This window comes from Orcinus orca, chromosome 15, assembly GCF_937001465.1.
Source record: "Orcinus orca chromosome 15, mOrcOrc1.1, whole genome shotgun sequence".
Lineage (NCBI taxonomy): Eukaryota > Metazoa > Chordata > Mammalia > Artiodactyla > Delphinidae > Orcinus > Orcinus orca.
In genome coordinates this window covers 51,889,132-51,916,180 of record NC_064573.1, presented here as the reverse complement: position 1 = coordinate 51,916,180, position 27,049 = coordinate 51,889,132, and the positions used below count along the sequence as shown (strand labels likewise).

Below are 27,049 nucleotides of genomic sequence, written 5' to 3'. Positions count from 1 at the left end.
GTCTGGCATGAAGAAAAAGTTCTGGAGATGATGGTGGTGATGACTGGACAACAACGTGAGGGTGCTTAATGTCATTGAACCGTACACATAAAAATGGTAAAATGGTAAATTTTGTGTTATGTAAATTTTAGCACACACACACACAAAAACTCTCATTTAAATCTTTTGAATGTGCCATCTGTTTCCCTGTCAAGACTCTTACTGATACACTGATTTATCATAAATTCCTAATTCCAAAGACTAAAAAGACCACCTCTGTCAATCTGTGTAGCAATGTATAGTTTACTAACTGCCTCCACATATAATATCCCATTTGATATTCAGGTAAGAAATCAAACAAGAGAGGAAACAGTAGATAAAAAGTGCTATAAAAATTTAAAATCACTAACTACATTTTCTGAAGCAATGCATATTTACTTAGTATCATGCATACAAAATACATTATCCACAAAACAACTTTTAAAATAATAACAATAAGAAAATACCTACCAAGCTTTTATCCACATTAGAGCTAGTTCTGTTTTCATTAGGATTTGCTGAAGATAAGTATCTAGGAAGAAAATAGTTTTTAAAAGAAAACAAAAAACTCTTTAATATCTAGTAACAACCAGTAACAAATACTATATGCCTATCTTTTGTACTTGCTCTGCTTTTAAAAATTGAGTGCAGGTTCTTAATTCTTTATTTTAGAAACATAACACAGAAATGATACCTATATTAAATAAAACCCCCAGTTAGGTCTGAAGCAGCACTCTGTAATCATATACCTTAATATTCCTGCAGCAAAATATATGAATATTCATACCAAAGAGAATAAATAAAAACCATAAAATAGTCTCAACTTAGTTCAGATTAGGTTTTTGGCCATGAGAGCAGGTTATGGCAGGTTTTGCCACCAAACAAATCACTAAAAAACTTTTAGTTTTTAGAGCTTTTGGATTTAGAATCAGGAATAAAGAATTGTTGACTTCTACAGACATGTGCACAATTCCTCCCCACTGCCCCCAATTATCCTTCAGTCAAGAATGATATTGCTGGGGAGTGCCCTGGCAGTCCAGTGGGTAGGATTCAGCGCTTTCACTGCCGTGGCCCAGGTTCAATCCCTGGTCGGGGAACTGAGGTCCCGTAAGCTGCGCGGTATGGCCACAAAGAATGATATTGCTTTTCTGGGCAAAAAAGTTAAGAGTTTTTGTGTAAGTGGTTGAAATAACAGAACCAAAGTTCTGAAGATGTCCTGCCAATCTTCTGTGACTCTAAGCCTTGCAGAGTTTGTTAAATTCAATATAAAGTTAGAATTACCTACAAATACAAGATATTAGTGATCTTCAGAGGTCTTCTTTAGACATCTTATCAGATTACCAAACAGATATAAACAGATCATATAAAAATTTTTTCTACACAATCAAAAATGTTAGGTAAAGGTAAGATACTTCTGCTACTTCCTTTACCATCCTATGACTACCACTATTACTACATCTACATCACCACTACAGTTACCACCTTGGTTAACCAGTAGAGCTCCCTCAAAAAGAGATCAAATAGCTACAGTATACTTCACAGCTGTTATGGGGCAGTTGTTAACACACTAGAAATAATTAATTCATAGTGAAAAACAGAAGATAATCAAGTGTCCTTTAAGTACCATGAACATATATATAGCAGTGCTCTAAAAGAAACAGCAGGAAAATATGTCATTTCCCATGTTTCTCTTGGAAAATTATTCAGATCAACCACAGAATCAAATATTCAGGAGACAATAACAAGGGCTATGTAGCAGGTTTGTAGAGAAAAGGTCATATAACAAATGACAACTCCTAGATATAGTGCAATTTAATTCCATTGACTATAAAGTGCCTCAGAAATTCAGTGTGAGATTCTGCATTATGTGATATAAATAAAAGCATACAGCAACACCAGTAGAATCTGAATTAGATAGATCAGACTATTTGATCTCTGATTTATCTTCTAAATATAATATGCTATATAAGTAAAGTTTATGTTTAGCCTTCTGCAAGGTTAGTAACATAAAGTTCTCTGAATACAGTCCTGGAAATGTAAGGATACCAATGTACACGTCCATTCATTCTTCCACTTCTTATCTTTTTTTTCCTTTCAAGGTTCTTTTTCATATTATATTGTTGCTTTCATATAGAATCTGGTCATTTAGGTAAACTTTTTATGAAAGAGGTATTAGATTATTAGGAATATAGCTAAAAGTTTAAGGCTGTTTTTAAAATGTTTATAACTCAGCTATACGTCAACAGTAAAGATCTCTGTTCTTGTATGTTTGGATTTCAGAAGTAAGAATTTCAGAAGTTTTTAATTTCATGCAATTCAAAATTATACTTACATATTACAGTAAGGGTAATTAATATTTTGCTGATTCTTTCTTTATTAAGAGCAACCATACCTCCAACCAAACATGTAAGAAACAATGACTAAACACTATATTACTCAATAAGGTGGTGATATTTAAGAACAGACTACAATTTCTACTTTTAAGAAATTCAGAAATTAGTTTGGGATATGAAACACATGAATACAAGGAGAACTCACGGAACATAATCTAGTGTATTACAATGGATAAATAGTACAAAGAATATATATATATATAATGCTTATTTAATTCAAGATTACCTTTGTGCAGAGAAATTAATTACTTTTGTGCAGAAAAAGTAATTAACTGCTGAACTCTATTACAGAAAATCCAGAAACACTGGGGGGTGTTTATATCAACACCTTGAGTGTTTCAGAAACCAAGCCAGAGAATAATTGATAAAAATATAAAATTTAGGGACTTCCCTGGTGGTCCAGTGGGTAAGACTCCGTGCTCCCAATGCAGGGGGCTGGGGTTTGATCCCTGGTCAGGGAACTAGATACCACATGCATGTTGCAACTAAGAATTCGCATGCCGCAACTAAGAAGCCTGCATGCCACAATGAAGATCCCGCATGCTGCAACTAAGAGCCAGTGCAGCCAAAATAAAAAAATGTTTAAAAATTAAAAATATATATATATAATTTTTTTAAAAAGAAGAAAAAAAAAAGAAAGGATGCTGCAGCAAACACACCACTTTGAAGGTTCTCTGTGTATTTCAATATAAAATAGCTCTGGGGCTTCCCTGGTGGCGCAGTGGTTGAGAGTCCACCTGCCGATGCAGGGGACACGGGTTCATGCCCCGGTCCGGGAAGATCCCACATGCCGCGGAGCGGCTGGGCCCGTGAGCCATGGCCGCTGAGCCTGCGTGTCCGGAGCCTGTGCTCCGCAACGGGAGAGGCCACAACAGTGAGAGGCCCGCGTACCGCCAAAAAAAAAAAAAAAAAAAGCTCCAATGTAATACTCATGGAGTATTAGGGAGGGAAGAAGGATTAAAATATTGCTCTTTTCTAGGGGTCAAAACTCAAGTACTACCTACTTGGTGATACAACAAAAGTATTCTAACATCTAAAGAACAAAATTATTGTCTTACAGTTGGATTATTGGAGAAATTTCATAAAGCAAGACTAAATTGAATTCCTGTTTTCTAAGCTTGAACTGAATTACCCTCATAAAAAGTTTTGACTAAAATAACAAGATGCTTCACTTTAAAAGGTTAGTTATAATAACCTCAAATTTAATCATTACTGCAAGCAATTCAAATATCTAATACCATTCTAATGGAGTATAATTTGATTAGAGATACATATTTTAAAATAAATTTATCAAGTAGATTTAACACACCCAGTTAATGGTGCATATAGTTCACTTTTATATATTGGTATGGTATTTTGTTTAGAGTTCTGTCGTGTAGTACTTGCCAACCTACATTGTACAACTTATCCATTTCCTCACTAGGATATGAGCATCTCAAAAGAAGATAATTATATCTTATTAATCCTTCTCCCTGCACCTTGGTGCTTAGTATATACCTGACAAAGAGTAGGTTGTCAAACATGTCTGTTGAATGAATGAATGAATGCCCAGCATATGAAAATAATGTTAAATGTTTAACTTGTATCTGAAGTCCATTAGAAAAGACTAAAACTAATATTAGCTCATACTAATGATAAAAGTAACTAACATTGAGTGCTTACTCCATGCAAAGCATTGTTCTAAGTGTTTTACTGTGTTTTGACTTACTTAACCCTTATGACAACCCTGAGACACATATTGTTATTATTATCCCCGTCATCCCTATTTTTGAGGAAATGGAGGCATAAAAAAGATGAAAGTTATTTGCCCAAGGTCACAAGGCCTTACATGATATAAAACATAATTCATTTAGTAGTTTTAGGGAGGAATCACTTAATTTTTGAAGAACTGAAAATTATAGGCCTTTCGTAACATCAATATAGTGATGATAATGCTAGAAAACTGTATGTTGTTCCAAAATGTATTATAAAACCAGAACTCTTCGGATAACATGATTAACCAAAATATCAGTATTAAGAGAATCTCTTGACCTATTAATTGTTGTAACTTGAAGATATATAGGGTAGCATTCAGCAAAGAATTTCTGAAAAACAATACCCTGAGCATGGATGAGTCTGAAAGATATTAAATATGAAATTAGAAATCTAATGCACTGTTGAAAAGTGGCATATTAATATATCTCTTTATATACCATTAAATCTACTTTATTATTTATTTTATTATTATTTTTTTTTGCAGTACGCGGGCCTCTCACTGTTGTGGCCTCTCCCGTTGCGGAGCACAGGCTCCGGACGCACAGGCTCAGCGGCCATGGTTCACGGGCCCAGCCGCTCCGTGGCATGTGGGATCTTCCCGGACTGGGGCACGAACCCATGTCCCCTGCATCAGCAGGTGGACTCTCAACCACTGCACCACCAGGGAAGCCCAAATCTACTTTAAATGTTCTTAAAGTGATTTTTAGATATCCCTAAGAAAATAACATGACTACAACAAAGTCAGTACCTACCCCAAATATCAATGTGTAGCATACTTACCTACGATTGCTATAATACGTAAATCCTACAAAGGGTAGTTGATTGCCAACAAAAGCTTTAGGTATAGGGAATGTTTCTTCATCTCCTTTATCTTCTTCCAAGTCATCAAAGTTACTTGTGTCAATGTCACTACTTAAATCAGGTACAACTGGCGCTACAGCTAAAAACAGAAACAAAATTGAAGCAATGATTCTGTACCAACTACTAATGACTTCCTACATACAAATAACTTGTGACTCACAAATTCCAAATGGGTTGAACCCTATTTCAGTAAGCTTTATTAGGATTATTAATCAACAGGTATTGATCATTAATTATGTAATTCGTGAACCAATTATCTTCAAAGTCACCTATAATTATCATCTATACCTCCAGTTTAATTTGAATATTACAAGTCAAGTATTATTAAGGTTTTAAAATACATTGTAGTATAAGATGTGCAAAAGCAGTTAGGACTACAGAAAAGACTTTTCAGAAACTACAGCATGACAAATCGCACTCAAAGTTGATTAGTTTCAAATGCAGTATTTTGCTCGTTAATCTGTTCTACAGCAAACTAGAAATCAAAGTTATCTCTTAGTGGTCCTGGGTATAATAATTTGTTACTGAAATATTTTTACTCATCTAAAATCTAGATGATCAGTATTCCCCTCCCCCCGACTCAATATCTCTGTAAGAGCAAAGTATTGTTTTTAATTGAAGTTGATTTACAATACTGTGTTAGTTTCAGGTGTATAGCTAAGTGATTCGGTTATATGTATGTGTATACATATATATATGTATATAGACGTGTATTTTTGTTTTTTTCAGATTCCTTTCCATTATAGGTTATTATAAAATACTGAATTAGAGCAAAGTATTTTGAATTATATTTTCAGACTAGTTGCCTTCCCTAAATTAAGTGATTAAGGGACAACTCAGTGAACTATTTATGAAATGGCTATTGGGAAAAGAGAGCAGGGATATAAAACCTTAACACAGAATCTTCAAGAGTTTTAAACTTGATTGGGAGCAAGACCCACACATACTTAATAACATAAAACTGTATGTGGCAATGCAAATCTTCATGACACAGAAGAAAATACCATATGAAACTAGTACTACTAATATCTTCTTTTGGAGCTCAAATACACTATAGAAAGTACACCTAAAAATAAATTTCAGGAAAAAAGTTTTTTAAAGATACAGGAGTATAATAAAACATCACTGAAATTTATCATCAAAATATTCAATAATTATTTTTGATACAATCATCTCATGTTCCTTTAGAGAAAAAGATAAAGAAGAGTAAACAAACAAAAACTAACTGACCTGATTTTACAATCTTAATTTCTTATATAAAGGAATCACGGTTCTATTGAATCATCTGGGTATTCCAGGCAAGAAATAACTATTGTTGTGCATCTCAGATACAGTGAACTATCAGATAAATTTGGGAATGAAACAACACATTTAACCAAAAGAAGCTGTAGTACTAACAGTGAATGAGAAAAGAGCTTTTCCACCATTTTCTTTCCTTAATGGCCAAGAGAACTGCCCAACTAGATGATTCTAGCTTCCTGATCTTAATTGACTAATTTGTAAAATGAGGGGAAAAAAGGGTTGTCGCTCCTTGTGAAGTACATGGTCTTGGCACAAATTTTACCTTAAAACAGTGGTTCTCAATCAGGGACAGTTTTGGCCCCTCGGGGATATTCAGCAATGTCTGAATATGTCAGAAATGTCTGGGTACATTTTTTTGTTGTCATAACTGTGGGAGGGATGCTACTGACATCTGGTGGGTAGAGACCAGGGATACTGCTAAACATCCTACAATGTTCAGGACAAGATACGAGAAAGATTTCTCTGGTCTAGTGTTGAGGCTGAGAAATCCTGCTTTAAAATTATCATATAAGATAGATTTTAAAAGGAAGCAGAGCAAGTTTTGGTGCATTTTCTCTTGCTGTTTCAGATGGACCTAGTCTTTTTATAGATGACATACCATCTCAGAGTAGTTTTAAAATGAGACAAGTATGGGATGCAAGTATGGGAAATCCTGGGAGAATTATAAAAGTAATTATTTCTGCTTCTAAATTAAGATGTTTAGGCTTTACATAATACCATATAATCATGCCAGAACTAATAAATAAAGAAGGATAAATTTAGCTTTACTGAATTACCATCAATATATACAGTGTTCCATTTATAAAAAATTTACCTTTCAATAAATAACTGGTAATATAGGAATCATGTTCCATAAAAAAGAATCCAACTGATGTCACCAAAAATGGCAGAAGAGGGAGCTCTAAGAAGCTGCCTTTCCATTGAAGTAACTAACCATTAAGCTCACAAAACTATCAGGAACAACATTTTTGGAACTCTGAAATCTAAGAAAAAACTTACAACAAGCAAGGAAACGTTCAATGAAGAAAGAGGGTGCTTTCTTTATAAGGCAAGGAATACAGACTTCATAAGAATAGTTCCAAAAAGTCACTAAACAAACGGATGACTGGAGCCCACAATAAGCTGTTGCTTGCAAACTCTACAAGGAGGGAATTCTGATTTCCAGAGTTACAACATTAGTGTTCAATATGTCCAGTTCACAACAAAAAATTACAAAGTATGTAAAAAAAAACAAAACAGGAAAAGTATGGCCCACTTACAGGGAATAAAGAAAACAACAGAAAACCTCACTGGGGAAACACAGACATTGGTTTTACAAAACAAAGACTTTAAATGTCTTAAACGTGCTCAAACAGCTAAAGGAAACCAAGGACAAAGAACTAAAGGAAACCAGGAGTATGATACCTTAACAAATAGAATATATTAATAAAAAGACATAAAAAAGAACCAAATGTAAATTCTGGCACTGAAACGTACAAAAGCTGAAACTAAAAATGCGCTAGAGAGGTTCAACAACAGATTTGAGCAGGCTGAAGAACCGGCGAACTCAAAGATAGGACAACTGAAATTATCAAGTATGAGGAACAGAAAGAAGAAGTGAATGGAACCTAAGGGGCTTCTGGGACACCATAAAGTAGACCAACATATACATTACAGGAGTCCCAGGAAAGGATATAAAGGGGCAGAAAGAATATTTAAAGAAAGAATTGCTGAAAATGACCAAATTTAATGGAATATATATATCTATACATCCAAGAAGCTCAATGAACTCCAAGTAAGAACTCAGATGCACACCAGGACACATTATAATAAACTTTCAAAAGACAAAGACAGAGAGAATATTGAAAGCAACAACAGAGAAGCAACTCATCACATACAATGGATCCTCAATAAGATTAACAGCCGATTTCTAAGCAGAAACCTTTAAGGCCAGAATGTAGTGGAATGACATTTAAAGTGCTGAGGGAATTCCCTGGCAGTCCAGTGGTTAAGGTTTCATGCTTCCATTGAAGGGGGCATGGGTTCAATCCCTGGTTGGGGAACTAGGATCCTGCACAATGTGCAACACAGCCAAAAAAAATGATAGTAATAAAGTGCTGAAAGAAAACAACTCTAAACTAAGAATTCTATAACTGGCAAAATTATTCTTCAAAAATGAAGAAGAAATTAAGAGATCCCCAAGTAAAGAAAAGCTGAGAGTTTGCTACTAGTACACCTGTCCTATAAGAAATGTTTTTAAAGGGAGTCTTCCAGGTTGAAATGAAAGGATACTAGACACTATCTTGAAGCCTTATGAAGAAATAAAGAACACCGGTAAAGATAACTATATAGGTAAATGTAAAACCCAACTTTATTGTAATTTTGTTTTGTAACTCTACTCCTCCCCACATATGATTTAAAAGACAAATGCACAAAACAATTATAAATCTATGTTAATAAGCACACAATATATAAAGATGTAATTTGTGACAATAACACTAAAGGGAGGGAATGGATTTGCATAGGAGCAGTTTTTATTGCTACTGACAGTAAACTGTATCAGTTCAACCTAGATTGTATCAAGTTAGGGTGTTAAATGCAATGGCCAGAGTAGTCACTATAAGAAAATGACTAAATAATATACAAAAAAAGAAATGAAGGGGGAATCAAAACAGTCAACCAGAAAAGGTAATCTATTAAACAAAAGAAGGCAATAATATAAGAATTGAGGAACAAAAAGAAAAAATAAGACACAGAAAACAAATTGGACAATGACAGAAGTCTTTCTGTATTCACTTTACATTTAAATGAATTAAGCTCACTGATTAAAAGGTAGAGATTGGAAAAATTGATTAAAAATTGATCCAATTATATGTGCTGTACAGAGACTCATGTTAGATCCACAGACATAAACAGGTTAAAAGAAAAGGATGGAAAAAGATATTCTACAGATAAACGAGCTGAGGTAGCTATACTAACACCAGACAAAACAGACTTTAAGTCAAAAATGGTTAAAATAAAGACATTGTATACATATATTTTACTGAAGTATAGTTGACTTACAATGTTGTATTAGTTTCAGGTGTACAGCAAAGTAATTCAGTTATTTATATATATATTCTTTTTCAGATTCTTTTTTATTATAGGTTATTACAAAATATTGAGTATATAGTTCCCTGTGCTATACAGTAGGTCCTTGTTGGTTATCTATTTTATATACAGTAGTGTATATATGTTAATCGCAAACTCCTAATTTATCCCTCCCCCATCTTTACCCTTTGGTAACCATAAGTTTGTTTCCTATGTCTGTGGATTTATTTCTGTTTTGTATATATGTTCATTTGTATCATTTTTAATTTTTAGATTCTACATATAAGCAATATCATATATTTGTCTTTGGCTTACTTCATTTAGTATGATAATCTCTAGGTCTATCCATGTTGCTGCAAAAGGCATTGTTTCATTCTTTTTTATGGCTGAGTAATATTCCATTGTATATATACACCACATCTTCTTTATCCGTTCATCTGTTGATGGACACTTAGGTTGCTTCCATGCCTTGGCTACTGTAAATAGTGCTACAATGAACACTGAGGTGCATGTATCTTTTTGAATTAGAGTTTTCCCTGGATATATGGGCAGGAGTGGAATTGCTGGGATCATATGGTAGCTCTATTTTTAGTTTTTTAAGGAACCTCCATACTGTTCTTCATAGTGGCTGCCCCAATTTACATTCCCATCAACAGTGTAGGAGGGTTCCTTTTTCTCCATACCCTCTCCAGCATTTATTTGTAGACTTTTTTGACAACAGCCATTCTGACCAGTGTGAGGTGAAGACATTGCATACTGATGATATTGATAAAAGGGTCAGTCAATTCATCAAGAAGATACAACAATGATAAACATATATGCATACAACAACACAGCTCCAAATATATATATATATATGACATAAAAGAAACAGTTCTAATAGAGTCCTCAATAATCCACTTTCAATAGTGGACAAAAAATCTAAACAGAAGATGAATAAGAAAATAGAGGACTAGAATAACACCATAAACCAAATAGATGTAACAGATATACTAAGCACAATCCAAGACCAACAGCAGAATACACATTTTTCTCAAGTGCACATGGGACTTCTCCAGGACAGACTATATGCTAGTTCAAAAGACAACTTAATACATTTAAAGAGACGGAAATTCTGCAAAGTATTTTCTCCAACCACAATGGGATGAAACAAGAAGTCAATAATAGAAGGAAAATTAGAAGTTTCACAAGTATGTGGAAAATTAAACACTGTTCTCTTAAACAATGAGTCACAGAAGAAATCAAAAAAGAGACTAGAGAAAATGCTCTGAGATGAAAGAAAATGAAAACAACATACCAAAACTCATGGGATTCAGTGAAAGCAGTACTTAGGGGAAAAATTTAGTTGTAAATGCCTATATTATTAAAAAAGAAAGATGTCAATTCAACAACCCAGACTGACACCCTAAGAAACTAGAAAAAGAAAAGCAAACCAAGCCCAAAGCAAGAGGAAGGAAAGAAATAATAAAGATTAAAATTCAGGTAAGCAAAATATATAATAGAAAATAAATAGTGAATATTAACAAATAATTTGTTCTTTAAAAAGATCAATCAAACTGGCAAATCTTACTAAACCAAGAAAAAAAGAGAAGACACAGGAATAACTAAAATCAGAAATGAAAGTGGGGACATAACTACCAACCTTCTACAAATAAAAAGGATAAAACTAAAAACTATGAACAATTGTATACCAACATATTAGATAATCTAGATGAAATGACAAATTCCTAGAAACACACAAACTATCAAAACTTATTTGAAAAAGAAAATTTGAATAAACCTACAGTAAGAGATTTAATCAGTAATAAAAAATGTCCCAACAAAGAAAAAAGTCCAAAACAAGATGATTTCACAATCGAATTCTACCAAACATATAAAGAAGAATTAATGCCAATCCTCATAATCTTCCAAAAAACAGAAGAGGATAAAACATTTCCTAATTCATCCCATGAGGCCAGAATTACTCTGACACCAAAGCCAACCAAGACACCACAAGAAAAAAAAAAAAAACACAAACCAATATCCCCAGATGCAAAAATCTTCAACAAAATACTAGCAAACTGAATGCAGCAGCATATTAAAAGGGTTATAAACTATGATCAAATGGGATATATTCCAGGGTGGCTCACCGCATGAAAGTCAATCAGTGTAATACATCACATCAATAGAACGAAGGAAAAAACCCCACATAATCATTTCAAATAACACAGAAATGGCGTTTTACAAAATCCAACACCCTTTCATGATAAAAACAATCAGTCAACAAGGCACAGAAGAGAACTTCCTCAACATAATAAAGGGCATTAATGAAAAACCCATAGCCAACATCATATACAATGGGGAAAGACTGAAAGCCTTCCCCCATGATCAGGAACAAGACAAGGAACAATGCCCAGTTTCACTACTGCTATTCAACTATGTACTGGAAGTTATAATCAGAGCAAATAGGCAAGAAAATAAAATAAAAGGCAGCCAAACTGGAAACACGTTCAACATAATTGTTACAAAAATTCCACTGTCCTTTTTTGTAGGAATGGAAAAACCCATTCTAAAGTTCATATGGAATCTCAAGGGATCCCAAATACAGGCATAAATCGGAGATATTGTGAGTTCAGTTCCAGACCACAGCAAAAAAGAAATTAGAGCAATAAAGCAAGTCACACAAATTTTTTGGCTTCCCAGTGTGTAAAAATGTTAACACTATACTGTAGCCTATTAGGTGTGCAATAGCATTATGTTTTTTAAAATATTAAAATTAAAACCTTAATTTAAAATTAAGACCTTAATTTTATTGCTAAAAAATGCTGACCATCATATGACCACACAGGGTTGCCATAAACCTTAAATTTGCAAATAACTGCAATATCTGTAAAAGCACAATAAAGTGAGGTATGCCTGTAAACAAAACAATCTTGAAAAAGAAGAACAAAGTTAGAAAAGTCACACTTTCTTATTTCAAAGCCTACTACAAAGCTACCACAATCAAAACAGTAGCATAAAGACAGACATATATAGATCAATGGAATACAATAGAGAGCTCAGAGATAAACCCTTGTATTTATATGGTCAAATGTTTTTTGACAAGGGTACCAAGACCATTTAAGGAAAAAAGGACAGTCTTTTCAACAAATGGTGCTGGGAAAACTGGATAACTACATGCAAAAGAATGAAATTGGACTCTTATCTTACACTATATACAAAAATTAACTCAAAAGAATGGAAAGCAATGACTCCAACAGACATCTGTATATCAATGACCAGAGAAGCATTACTCACAATAGCTAAAAGGACATGCATTCTGAGTACCAGTCAATAGATGAATGGATTAAAAAAAAAAGTGGAATATACATACATGGAATATTATTCAGCCTTAAAATGGAATGAAATTCTGATGCATACTATGACATGGATGAACCTTGAAGACATGCTAAGTGAAATGTCAATCTCAAAAAGACAAAGATTGTGTGAATCTACTTATTTGAGGTAGCCAGAACAGTCAAATTCATAGAGAAAAAAAGTAGAATAGTGGTTACTGGGGGGTTGGGGTAAGGGGAGAATGGAGACTTATGGTTCAATGTGTTACAGAGATTTAATTTGGGGTGATGAAAAACTTCTGGAGATGGATGGTGGTGTGATTACACAGCAATCTGAAGGTGCTTAATGCTACTGAACTGTGCACTTAAAAATGATTAAAATGGTAAATTTTATGATATATATCCTTGAAAATAAAGAGATAATCTTTCTTAAGGTTTATTTGTTAAAAAAGAACCCAATAAAAAAAAAAAAAAAAAAAAGAACCCAATATAATGCTGAGGAAGTCTAAACTCCTAAGCCCCTAAAACTGGCTAGCTCCTAAATTCTTTATCTATGAAGCCTACACTGATGATCTCTCTCATGAGAATGTAAAGTTCTAAGAGAGGACACCAGACTCAGTTGAACCACAGAACCCAAACTAGTATATATGTGCATATAATTAATTGTGTTTGTTTTTAACTAAACTGAAAACTCACCACATGATCTGACAGTTACCACTGTTACCATCTTAAGTGTCACCCATCAGCTAAAGGTGGATTAAGTAATGGTAATATCTTAGCTGAAGTGAGATCATGAATGCCAAAGTGTTTTACAAGTAACCACATATTATATTTAACACAGTATTATTAATAATGTTATTATATGTAATAATTATCATTTTGTTTTTCCTAAAATTTAACTGCCAACAAGTGTCAATTCCCTACGTTTCTAGTCTGTATAATACTGAATAGTGGAAATCTTTAAATGATACATGGTATTTCACAAGATCAAAGATGCTAGAGTCAAACAGACTTAACCTGAGTCCTGACATTGTCATTTGCTAGCAGTATGACCTCTAGCAAGCTATTTAGGTCTTTTCATTTCTTTTATCTTTAATCACCTGTCATTTCTTTAATTCTATCCCAAATGCATGGAAAAAGTAATTTTACAATCTTAATACTTTGTGTCTCTAAATTAAGAGTAAATAAGATCAGGAAGCTCATGGAAATTCTGCCAAAAAAATCAAGCTATTTTGTACCCTGCTCCCACACAGCCAAGGAACAGATGATGGTGAAGACTGCCATTATAATTTGCAGACATATAAGTGGTAAAACTACCAAAAGAACTATTATTTGCAAAACAGTAAGAAATTTTGCCAAAGAAAATTGAAGAGGCAAAAAAAATTAAAAAGAATTATAACTGTTACATAATTTTTTAAAACTTGGCAGGTCAGAGAGGTCAGTTCAGAATAAAAGTATTCTTGGTATTTTAGGGGTGGGAAGTAAAGAAGGGTAGGAAGAGGGAAAGGGAAGAAGAGAACAATAAGTTCTACAGACTTTGATTTTTCTTTCTTTTTTTACAGTAAGCACAAAATAGGAGCTATCAGGATTAGAAAAAGCTCTCGAAATTTTAAGTACGTTAACTCTAAGCAGACTGTAGCAAAACCATAGATAACAATATAGATCTTAAAAAGATACAGAAATAACAATACTACTAATAAAACTACCTATTTATAGAAATTCTTTAAATATAAAGTTCATTTGACTTAAATTAATGACTTAATTCATTTTACTTACTTTTTCCATAAACATAAACAGTTATATCAAGGAGGTATAACAATATCAAAAATGCCACTGATTTGGATACCATAGTTCCACTAGACTATGAGCTCCACAAGGTAAAGAACTTTTGCTGGTTTGTTTTCCTAATGTCTGAAATAGAGTATTGCTCAATATATAGTAGGTGTTCAATAATGTTTGCTGACTAGGTTGCCTCCTCTCCTAATTAATATCAATTTTCAATACACATGTCTTCCCTACTTTTTTAGAATGATTTATCGTATGGTTATTCTGTAGTTGTTTATGCATTGCTTTACTCTGAAAAAAGAAGCGACAGAAAAGATACTCGGTATTTTCTTCAGTCCTCTTTTAAATTTTCCTCAATTTACAATCATATCTGTATGTTTTCAGCCTTCTGAAACTTTACTAAAAGCATAACTCGAATAAAAACATAATTTTTCAATGCAAACATTCATCATCTCACTCTACTCATCTCTGTCTTGCAACAGTTTCTCTTGAAATGTGAAGACAATAATCATGTCACATTTACTTATGAGGAAGAGGAGGTTTCTTATTTTCCAGTGTATACCTAACTGTTAATAAATTCTCCCACGGTGAGCCTGCTCCTGTAACTTCTCCAGATAGCAGGTCATTCAGTGACATTCTCTGTAGCAGTGTAATTTCTTAATTTCCAGAATTTCTTATTTCCCCTTTTCCCTTCTTAGTCAATTTTATAGCTTAGTAGAATGTATGTACTGTACCTGAAGGTCATATAATAGTTTCTTTTAAAATATTTAACAAGGATACTTCACTAATATAGGCAAAGCTACATGATCTATTTCTTCAAAATTAGAAAGATTTTTCTCCCCTGAAGGAATCATCTCATACAATCTCAACTAGATAGGCAGATCTTAAGAGGAATACCTAATTTGTATCTGTTTCTAAAACAGCTGAGTTCATTTTATTATGATCATTGCTGTTGCTACAGCAGGAAGTTAGGGGCTGGTATACACTATCCTTTCTCTGCTAAGTGAAAAGGGAAACAATTCCTGAGACTTCAGCAAGGGAAAGATGAATTCTTGGCCTCCCAAATACACAAAGATGGTGGGAACCTTTGGTGCCATTATGACTTTGACTCAGCTACATTAAGCAAAGTTTTCTGCGAATCATCGTAATTTTAACTCTTTTTAAAATAGGGAATATTCTAAACTGACTGAAAATTAACTTTTTGCACACTACAATTTTTTATTTCTGGATTTCAAGCTGCAAGTCTGATGGAATCAAGCATACCATAATTTCTTATATCCTCACACAAATTAAACTGCGATAGAACCTCCTTATATTTTAGGTTTTAGTAAGAACAAGAGAATAACTTTTTTTCACAAGAAATATTACCTCTTAATTATTGACTTCCTCTACAAAGAGATACTAAAGTCTAAACAGACAGCAATTCAACAAAGATCAAATATCACATTATGCCTGCTGAGCCCAACTCCATTACATGTACGTAATACTTCATCTTGATATATTGAATGGGACATCAGAGAAGGAGCAGTATAATTTTCCTAATATTATCAAATATTCTCTCTTTAACTAGGTTAGCACAATATTTATATAGTATTTGTATACTCTGGATTTTCATCAGATATATACATATGTTAGGAAGGCAGTCCCAACAGACTATTTACCACAACTACTTTCAAATAGTACTGTAATGTACAAGAGAAAATAACTTACTGTCTCGGAGTGTTTCCCAAGCCCACTGATCATTTTTGAAGAAGAGATGTCGTTTGATTTCTTCTACACCATTCCGCCCTAATCTCACCTCTCTGAATAGAAAGAGAAGGAGAAAAGTCATTAATCATTTAAGATATTATATTGATACTATAACCTGTTCATATTTATTTGTGGGCATAATGCTAAATCTGTGCAGGATGTTAGATACGATTTTATGTCACCTTGAAATTATATTGTCAGCATAAGTATGAGCTTACATAAAAAATAAGTTGAAGACTGAGAGTATTAAAGAATATTTTCTAAAGAAAAAATACACACAAAATACAGATTTATTGGTACCCCATGGCTTTTCTACTGACAACAAATATCCATCACCTTGCTTCATTAGCATAATTAATTTTCTTCATAGGTTTTTTAATAGTGGTAAAGTTAATACATGTTTTGAACTAATAACTTCACACCAGGAGCTAACAAAAACTCCAAAAGATGTTTTAAATATAATATTTCCATTTTATTCTCTACTAAATATTTCTGACCAACCAACAAAAACCAATGACAACTAATTCTTGACCCTACAACAAAACTGAGAGTTTTAATGGGACAAGCTACTGATCCTTGGCCTCTTCAATAGGCATAGAAAAAAAGTATTTTAAAATGTGCTGTTAGCTGAGTTGCAAAGGGGAACTTGGCACCTTTTGTTTTTGTAGAGTACTTATAAACAACAAAAATCCCAATTCTTTTCATGAGTTGAAAGATAAACTGCTTTAATCAAAGAGGAAATCAAAAAATACCTAAAAACAAATGACAATGAAAACACAACGACCCAAAACCTATGGGATGCAGCAAAAGCAGTTCTAAGAGAGAAGTTTCTAGCAATACAATCCTACCTCAAGAAACAAAAAACATCTCAAATAAACAACCTAACCTTACACCTAAAGCAATTAGAAAAGAAGAACAAGAAAACCCCAAAGTTAGCAGAAGGAAAGAAATCATAAAGATCAGATCAGAAATAAATGAAAAAGAAATGAAGGAAACGATAGCAAAGATCAATAAAACTAAAAGCTGGTTCTTTGAGAAGATATACAAAATTGATAAACCATTCGCCAGACTCATTAAGAAAAAAAGGGAGAAGACTCAAATTAATAGAATCAGATATGAAAAAGGAGAAGTAACAACTGACACTGCAGAAATCCAAAGGATCATGAGAAATTACTACAAGCAACTATATGCCAATAAAATGGAAAACCTGGAAGAAATGGACAAATTCTTAGAAAACCTTCTTAGCACAACCTTCCGAAGGTGAACCAGGAAGAAATAGAAAATATAAACAGACCGATCACAAGCACTGAAAATTGAAACTGCGATTAAAAATCTTCCAACAAACAAAAGCCCAGGACAAAATGGCTTCACAGGCAAATTCTATCAAACATTTAGAGAAGAGCTAACACCTATCCTTCTCAAACTCTGCCAAAATATAGCAAAGGGAGGAACACTCCTAAACCATCACCCTGATACCAAAACCAGACAAAGATGTCACAAAAAAAGAAAACTACTGGCCAATATCACTGATGAACATAGATGCAAAAATCCTCAACAAAATACTAGCAAACAGAATCCAACAGCACATTAAAAGGATCATAAACCATGATCAAGTGGGTTTTATCCCAGGAATGCAAGGATTCTTCAATATACGCAAACCAGTCAATGTGATAAACCTATTTACAAATTGAAGGAGAAAAACCATATGATCATCTCAATAGATGCAGAAAAAACTTTTGACAAAATTCAATACCCATTTATGATAAAAACCCTGCAGAAAGTAGGCATAGAGGGAACTTACCTCAACATAATAAAGGCCATATATAACAAACCCACAGCCAACATCATTCTCCATGGTGAAAACTGAAACCATTTCCACTAGATCAGGAACAAGACAAGGTTGCCCACTCTCACCACTATTATTCAACATAGTTTTGGAAGTCCTAGCCACGGCAATCAGAGAAGGAAAAGAAATAAAAGGAATCTAAATCAGAAAAGAAAAAGTAAAACTGTCACTGTTTGCGGATGACATGATACTATACATAGAGAATCCTAAAGATACTACCAGAAAACTAGTAGAACTAATCAATGAATTTGGTAAAGTAGCAAGATACAAAATTAATGCAGAATGCTTTAATTAATGCACATTAATGCATTCCTATACACTAATGATGAAAATTCTGAAAGAGAAATTAAGGAAACACTCCCATTTACCATTGCAACAAAAAGAACAAAATACCTAGGAATAAACCTACCTAAGGAGACAAAAGAACTGTATGCAGAAAACTATAAGACACTGATGAAAGAAATTAAAGATGATACTAACAGATCGAGAGATATACCATGTTCTTGGATTGGAAGAATCAACATTGTAAAAATGACTATACTACCCAAAGCAATCTACAGATTCAGTGCAAGCCCTATCAAACTATCAATGGCATTTTTCACAGAACCAGAACAAAAAATTTCACAATTTGTATGGAAACACAAAAGACCCCGAACAGCCAAAGCAATCTTGAGAAAGAAAAACAGAGCTGGAGGAATCAGGCTCCTGGACTTCAGACTAAACTACAAAGCTACAGTAATCAAGACAGTATGGTACTGGCACAAAAACAGAAATACAGATGAATGGAACAGGATAGAAAGCCCAGAGATAACCCCACGCACATATGGTCACCTTATTTTTGATAAAGGATGAAAGAATATACAATGGAGAAAAGACAGCCTCTTCAATAGGTGGTGCTGGGAAAACTGGACAGCTCCATGTAAAAGAATGAAATTAGAACACTCCCTAACACCATACACAACAATAAACTCAAAATGGATTAAAGACCTAAGTGTAAGGTCAAACACTATCAAACTCTTAGAGGAAAACATAGGCAGAACACTCTATGACATAAATCACAGCAAGATCCTTTTTGACCCACCACCTAGAGAAATGGAAATAAAAACAAAAATAAACAAATGGGACCTAGTGAAATTTAAAAGCTTTTGCACAGCAAAAGAAAACATAAACAAGACGAAAAGACAACCCTCAGAATGGGAGAAAATATTTGTAAACAAAGCCACTGACAAAGGATTAATCTCCAAAATATACAAGCAGCTCATGCAGCTCAATATCAAAAAAAAAAAAAAATCAACCCAATCCAAAAATAGGCAGAAGACCTAAATAGACATTTCTCCAAAGAAGGTATACAGACTGCCAACAAACACATGAAAGGATGCTCAACATCACTAATCACTAGAGAAATGCAAATCGAAACTACAATGAGGTATCACCTCACACCAGTCAGAATGGCCATCATCAAAAAGTCTACAAACAATAAATGCTGGAGAGTGTATGAAGAAAAGGGAATCCTCTTGCACTGTTGGTGGGAATGTAACCTGATACAGCCACTATGGAGAACAATATAGAGGTTCCTTAAAAAACTAAAAATAGAACTACCATATGACCCAACAATCCCACTACTGGGCATATACCCTGAGAAAACCATAATTCAAAAAGAGTCATGTACCACAATGTTCATTGCAGCTCTATTTACAATAGACAGGACATGGAAGCAACCTAATTGTCCGCTGACAGATGAATGGATAAAGAAGATGTGGCACATATATACAATGGAATATTACTCAGCCATAAAAAGAAACAAAATTGAGTTATTTGTAGTGAGGTGGATGGACCTAGAGTCTATCATACAGAGTGAAGTTAAGTCAGAAAGAGAAAAACAAATATCATATGCTAACACATATATACGGAATCTAAAAAAAAAAAAAATGGTTCTGAAGAACCTAGGGGCAGGAGAGGAATAAAAACGCAGACATAGAGAATGGACTTGAGGACACTGGCCGGGGAAAGGGTAAGCTGGGACAAAGTGAGAGAGTGGCATGGATATATATATACTACCAAATGTAAAATAGATAGCTAGTGGGAAGCAGCTGCATAGCACAGGAAGATCAGCTTGGTGCTTTGTGACCATCTAGAGGGGGGGTGGGATAGGGAGGATGGGAGGAGACGCAAGACGGAGGAGATATGGGGATATATGTATAGATGATTCACTTTGTTATAAAGCAGAAACTAACACACCATTGTAAAGCAATTATACTTCAATAAAGATATTAAAAAAATTAAAAAAATAAAAATTGTGATACCATAAAAACAATAAGATAAATTACTTTAGATATAATGAGACACTTTTAAAGAAGCTTTCACTGACTCTCTCAGACTGGCTTAGGGAAACTCTCCATGGTTCTATGGCACACGATACTTAAGAGTACTTACCTCTCTGTACAATAAATACCTCATTTGCCTGTCTGTTTCCCCCAAAGGACTCTGAGGTAGTGGAGAACAGTGGCTGTGTATCTTGGTCATTTCTATACCTCTAGCATAGTTTTTATATTATAATATATTTATACAGTGCTTATATTAAAATGTAAAAATTTCAAAAACTATATGTTTCAGGCTGTAAGGGACATACTGAAGGAGGATAAGTTAATTTTAATTAAAGTGAATCCAAAATTGAAACATATTTAAATTTAAAGCCTCTCTACTATTTAAATTAACAATATACAACCTTAAATCCTAAATGTAATCTTAGTAAGCCATCTGGTTCCTGTTTAAATTTTAAAAGTAAACCACAAGGGTATATACATAATATGCCATTTTTGTTTCTAAAACACTTATGTGCATTTACATTTATAAAAAATGCTTGTTGAAACTGGAAGACCATGTCAATGAAGGAAGGAGGTAGAAAATACTACATACTTTTTTTATAGCTTTGCACTACTTCATTTCAAAAAGCATATATAATTAAATCTTTTCCCCAGCTTTACTGAGGCATAACTGGCAAATAAAATTTTAAGATATTTAGTTTACAATGTTACAATTTGATATTCATACATACACACTATGAAAGGAGTCCCACAACAAGCTAATTAACACATCAATCACTTCAAATATTTACTTTTCTTTTTTTGATCGGGGGCAAGAACATTTAAATGTTGTCTCTTCACAAATTTTGATTATACAATACAGTGTTATCTTAAATGGCATCAGCTGGAAGATGCATCATCATTTTTCTATCACCAGGAAAAAAATGTCCCAGTTAAATTACTACATGCCATTGATTTTAAGATGCTCTCTAATTTTAGAGATTTTAACATGTTAAAAAAAAACAACTCAGGGAATTCCCTGGCAGTCCAGTGGTTAGGACTCAGTGCTTTCACTGCCAGGGCCCAGGTTCAATCCCTGGTCGGGGAGCTAAGATCCCACAAGCCGCACAGCATGATCAAAAGGAAAAAAAAAAAAAATCAGACTCAATAAAATATACTACCATCTTTATACTTAACTAAGTTAAAAATGTTAACAATGAAAAAAATAATCATCTTGTCTAGTCATCAGCAAAGAATCTATTACTATCCCAATTTCTTAGGTAAGGTAAGTGAGTTGAGATCTAGAAAAGCCATCCAGAAAAATCAGAAAAATTATATCAGGTTTCACTGTCATGAACGACTTGGGGAATGGTAGGTTTTATTCCAATAGTTCAAATATAGGAGTTCAGATATAGACCTTAAAAACTGAGCAGCAAAATGAAAATTTCCTTGGAATAAGTGTTCCATGTTAAAATTATTTACCTGTCAGTAAGGAAGGCACAAATAAGATTTTTTGCTTCTTTTGATATGTCATTATCATCAGGGAAGGTAAGTGAATTTTTATGGTTCATAATCTTACTGTAAGTTCCAACCAGAGAATCTGCATAAAATGGTGTATCACCTGATAAATTGACAGGGAAAACAAAAGCAAATTAAGATACATTGAAAGAAATCAGTTTCAAAGGAAAAGAGTCAATGTTACTGTTTAAAGATAATTAACTATGCATAAACTAAAAATATACACCAAATACATAAAAAGAAGTAACACATCAAGTTTCTCTAAGTCTCTGAATAGCTTGTCAAAACTGACACAGTAGGTTTGGATCAGTTTGTTTCCTACAAACAAAATCAACACTGCTTAATGTAATATTTTATTAGAAGAAGCCAAGTCTAAGTTTGGAGATGAACAACTATGTTAGAGGTACATAAAATCCTCCTTTACTCACCTACAAGCATTTCATATAAAAATACCCCAACTGACCACCAGTCACATTCTCGTCCATAATAACCATCACCACCTTGAGATTTTAATACTTCAGGGGAAATATAATCAGGTGTCCCAACTGCTGTATCACATCGTACCATACCTTCCTAAAAAGAGGTCAAATTTTCAATTAGGATATGAATGTAAAGTCTCAATTATTCAGCATGAGTTTTTCTTAATATAACATGTAGAACTCTTAAGTCTTTGTGTTATGAAAGATCACATCAAAACCTAATGCAGACTTGATAAAAAGTAACAAACAGCTTAATCATATATACATATTATATACATAATATATTCATAATGTATGTGTGTATGTGTATATGGTTATAGCAGTGATTTTTATTTTGTAATAACACTCACTAGAAAGACACATTGCCACCATTTATTATTCCTCCAGTTGTACCAATATGATGATCTCATCTTAAGTGCAGAGAACAAGTATATAAGTCAATGCAAATATGTTGAGGAACCGACAGAATGAATCACTTGATAACATCAATATATAAATGCTGATTTAATTGTTTTTTTACTAAAATAGTCATTCATTTTAATTATGCTTGAAATTGAGGGGAAAAAACATGTAAGAATTGACTGTACAAATATAAAATGGGGAAGCATGTGCATGGGAAAAGGGCATAATAGTGTTAAGCCCACTGATAACTACCTAATATGCATTTTAACCCTCTCTCCAAAATAAAAACAAAAAGTATATATACCAGTTACTTACTTTAGCTGGTATGAATGCAACAGAATTATACATGATTACACAAAAGTTCTCACATAGTGTTCTCCTCCTAACCCATAAATTTCTTTTGGAAATAATAAATACAACTTTCTGGTTATTCTTCTATGATAAGTTTCAAAGAATATAAACTGTTTCAACTGAAAATAAAGCAGCATACTTGCTACTTCAGCTATGTATATAAGTTATTTATTATATAAATAGTGAGCATGGGTACCTTTTACTATTGACTCCCCAAATAAGTAGTAAGATCTTTTCATGTTTAATAGAAGGCTAAGTAAAACATTAAAAAATATACATATTCCTGAAATCCAGTTTTTACGAAAGTCTCATTTTAACAGTGGCATTAGTATTTAGTGACATTTAAGCTAATCCCATTTCTAGCTACCAACAGTGGACATTACAGATTTGCTTTAAAAGATTTAGTAAATCTGGCAATCCACGCTTCCCCCAAATAGAGAGGAGAAAAAATAAAGCACTTATAAGTTACTAACCCAACACTGAAACCATGGCATCTAGTTCAACAAATAAGACTGGGCACATCAATTCTGTACAAGTCCAGATATGGTTAGTAAATTCTTAAAACATTGGGAGAGGGAAGGGGTAAGCTGGGACGAAGTAAGAGTGGCATTGACATATATACACTACCAAATGTAAAATAGATAGCTAGTGGGAAGCAGCTGCATAGCACAGGAAGATCAGCTTGGTGCTTTGTGACCATCTGGGGGGGGGGGTGGGATAGGGAGGATGGGAGGGAGATGCAAGAGGGAGGAGATATGGGGATATATGTATATGTATAGCCAATTCACTCTGTTATGAAGCAGAAACTAACACACCATTGTAAAGCAATTATACTTCAATAAAGATGTTTAAAAAATTTTGTAAAAAGCATCTATCTTGAATTAGCAAAACTAAATTAAAATCTAATTATTTAACCTTATTCATCTTCATACAAGTACCAAAATCTGCTAACTTCAAATGTCCAGACTTATCCAGCAGCATGTTATCAGGCTTCACATCTCTGAGGGGGGAAAAAAAAAGTACAGTATCTCTGAAACAGATCAGAAGCTGATAAACATTATATGAGGCAGTGATTTTAGGTCATATATCCTCAATTTAGATAAGGTCACCTTTGATCTATATGTGCTCTCTATCCACATCTATAAGCTGACTTCATCAGGGAGACACTCTCATATATTATGCCTCAGAAGAAGACATTCTTTTAAGTAGAGTTTGATTCTTCCAAGAGGAAAATCAAGTCATTTGAGAGAGAATAACCATAAAAAATGTAACATTCAAACATAAAAAGTAACTGAGACACACAAGATAGATAAATACATAAATAACCCCAGAAGAGGGTCTAAATCACTTTCATTTTTGCATCCCTGGCACTGAGCACAGCAATTGCACATAGAATTCAAGTGGTGTTTGCAGAACAAATTAAATTATTCTTCTAGCAAATAAATTTGATCTGTTCACTAATTAAAAGCAAATTAATTTGTATATAAAAATTAAAAGCATTTAATACCCCAGAATATACCTTAAAAAAACAGCTTATAATTTTTACTTTTCAGGACACCATATAAAAGCCTTATAATCGGAATAAGAAATATTAAAGAATACATTTATATCAACGCTAAACTGAAATGTTAAAACCACAAATTTCAAAGTTTTAAATTCTGAAACACCACTCATGTCATATGGGAGAATAGGTGGATTTAGAATGGGAAATGCTAATCAAATGAAGTTTAAGTACTGATATTTAGCTTCTCTCTTTAACAAATGAGAAATTTTAAAGCATTTTTGTCCTTACCTATGAATAAAACCCATGGAATGGATTGCATCCAATGCAAGAACTACTTCTGCAGTATAAAATCGGGCCCATTTTTCAGGCACATCATAGTTGCTCATTAAGTTTACAAGATCTCCACCAGGCATGTATTCCATTACCATGTAGAGATAACGATCATCTTGGAATGCATAAAATAGCTACACAAATCCAAAAAAAAAAAAAGAAACAAATTCATTAAGATTAAGCAAAAACTGTTTCATTTAAGAATTGTCAAAATTACTAATATAAGATTTAACTGAAATAATCAAATTGCAGTAGTTGTAAGTACTCAAAAAAAAGGAAACAAATACAAAGATAAATAGCACAAAGAACTTTGCGTATGCAGAGGAGTTATTAACTGTGGTTACTTCTGAGGAGTCGGAGACTTCTTTTCTCTACCCTTTTCTATACTAATTGAATTTCTTATACTGAGAATTTTTAAAAATTATAATAGTTTCAATAAAGAATATACAACTCTTCTAAGCAAAGACATATTGTAGTTCTAATTTAAATTGTACATAGTGGGGTTTAGTGTTAAATTTATATCAACACCACAATTTTCAAGTAATCTAATAAAATTAGGCTACAGTCTTAGTTGTCCCTTATTAGCTGTGTGACTAGGCAATTTACTTAACCTCCCAAATTATCTGTGACTATGATCCTTTCTAGAAGAATATATGGGAAAAAAAAAAAGAATATATGGGACTATATATCATGTTTGACTTTTATACTTGCTGCCCAGTCTGTGTCTGGATGCCTGGCAATTGGCAAGTACTTAATGAATGTTCAGTGAATAAAAGCACAAATTTAATCTATAAATTGAGGGTGTAGCTAATAGGGATTACGCCTATCAGAGTTGTTAAAAAGATTAGCGAATAGAGGAAAAGCCCTTAGTACAATAGATGCTCAGTAAACAGTTGCAGTCAGTAGGAGGAGTCGCAGTAACGGCTAACAGAGAAACAGGAAGAGGATAAGAGTCAAAGCAGGAACAGTAAGGTCCATTGATATGAAATTGGCAACAATATCAAGCATAAATATATTATGTGACCAGTGCTGAAGTTAAAAGAAGAGCAAATTTACAAAAGAAAATTTCTTTTTTTCTGGCTGCAATACGTGGCTTGTGGGATCTTAGTTCCCCGACCAGGGACTGAACCCATGGCAATGAAAGCACAAAGTCCTAACCACTGGACTGCCAGGGAATTCCCTACAAAAGAACATTTTAAGTAAACATGAGAAGATTAGAACAGAACTAAAATAAATGAAATAAGCCCTTAGAGAAAAAGTATAACTAATTTACCTAGGCACTTACGTCTTAAAATTCTTTTTATATTTCATTTTTTTCAACAGCATTTAATGATTTTAGTTACAGATTTAGTAACTTTAATTAAATATAAATATTTGGGGGAAGGATAAGAAACTAAGTGGTATCTCATGGCTATCCCAGATTAACATGTACAGTATATCACTCGGACACCATAATTAAAGAAACACTGTTGATTTGGTGGCAGTTTACCCTATTTAAAATGTATCAAGAAAAATAGAGCTTCAAGTTCATAAGTTGTAAATTTAACCTTAAACATTTATGTCATGTTTTTTAACTTTTTACACAACACTGAACACTCCCCAGTATCAGTGGTTCTCAACCAGAGATGATAACTGCCGGTGTCCCATGGCCCCCACCTGCCCACTCTCCCCAACACGCCACCCAGGGAGATGTTCAACAATGTCTGAACACAGTTTTGGTTGTTACACCTTGTGTGTGGGGTGGGGAGGGCTGCTACTGGCATCACCTGGGTAGAAGTCAAGGATGCTGTTAAAAACCCACAAGATAGCCCCCAACAACAAAGAATCACTTGGCCCAAAATGTCAGTAACACTGAGCCTGAGACACCCTGCTCTAAACAGCTGATAAAAACAGGGCAGACATTTCAAGTATAAAAAGTCTTATTATGCGAATCTTAAACATCTTCCATATCCTTTTTATCCCAATTACTATTATGATTATTTAAGACAGTCTTCATTACATACTGTAAATTTAAAAAACTATAAAATTCATGCTAGGAATTTAGAAATGATCTAGCTCAGCAGTTTTACT

General features: G+C 33.5%; 1 protein-coding gene across 4 annotated transcripts in view; it reads right to left on the bottom strand.

The window, feature by feature from the left end:
• The window catches only part of ROCK1 (Rho associated coiled-coil containing protein kinase 1), a 146,838-nt gene that overhangs the window by 58,150 nt on the left and 61,639 nt on the right, over nt 1-27,049 (bottom strand). For all 4 annotated transcript variants that reach the window (XM_049698115.1, XM_049698118.1, XM_049698116.1 and 1 more), the window contains exons 5-11: nt 24,938-25,113; nt 24,061-24,145; nt 22,342-22,486; nt 21,878-22,016; nt 16,208-16,299; nt 4,947-5,106; nt 490-550 (exon numbers count right to left, since the gene is read on the bottom strand). In XM_049698115.1, the coding sequence (XP_049554072.1) occupies nt 490-550; nt 4,947-5,106; nt 16,208-16,299; nt 21,878-22,016; nt 22,342-22,486; nt 24,061-24,145; nt 24,938-25,113 (858 nt within the window). The remainder of the gene's footprint in view (nt 1-489; nt 551-4,946; nt 5,107-16,207; nt 16,300-21,877; nt 22,017-22,341; nt 22,487-24,060; nt 24,146-24,937; nt 25,114-27,049) is intronic.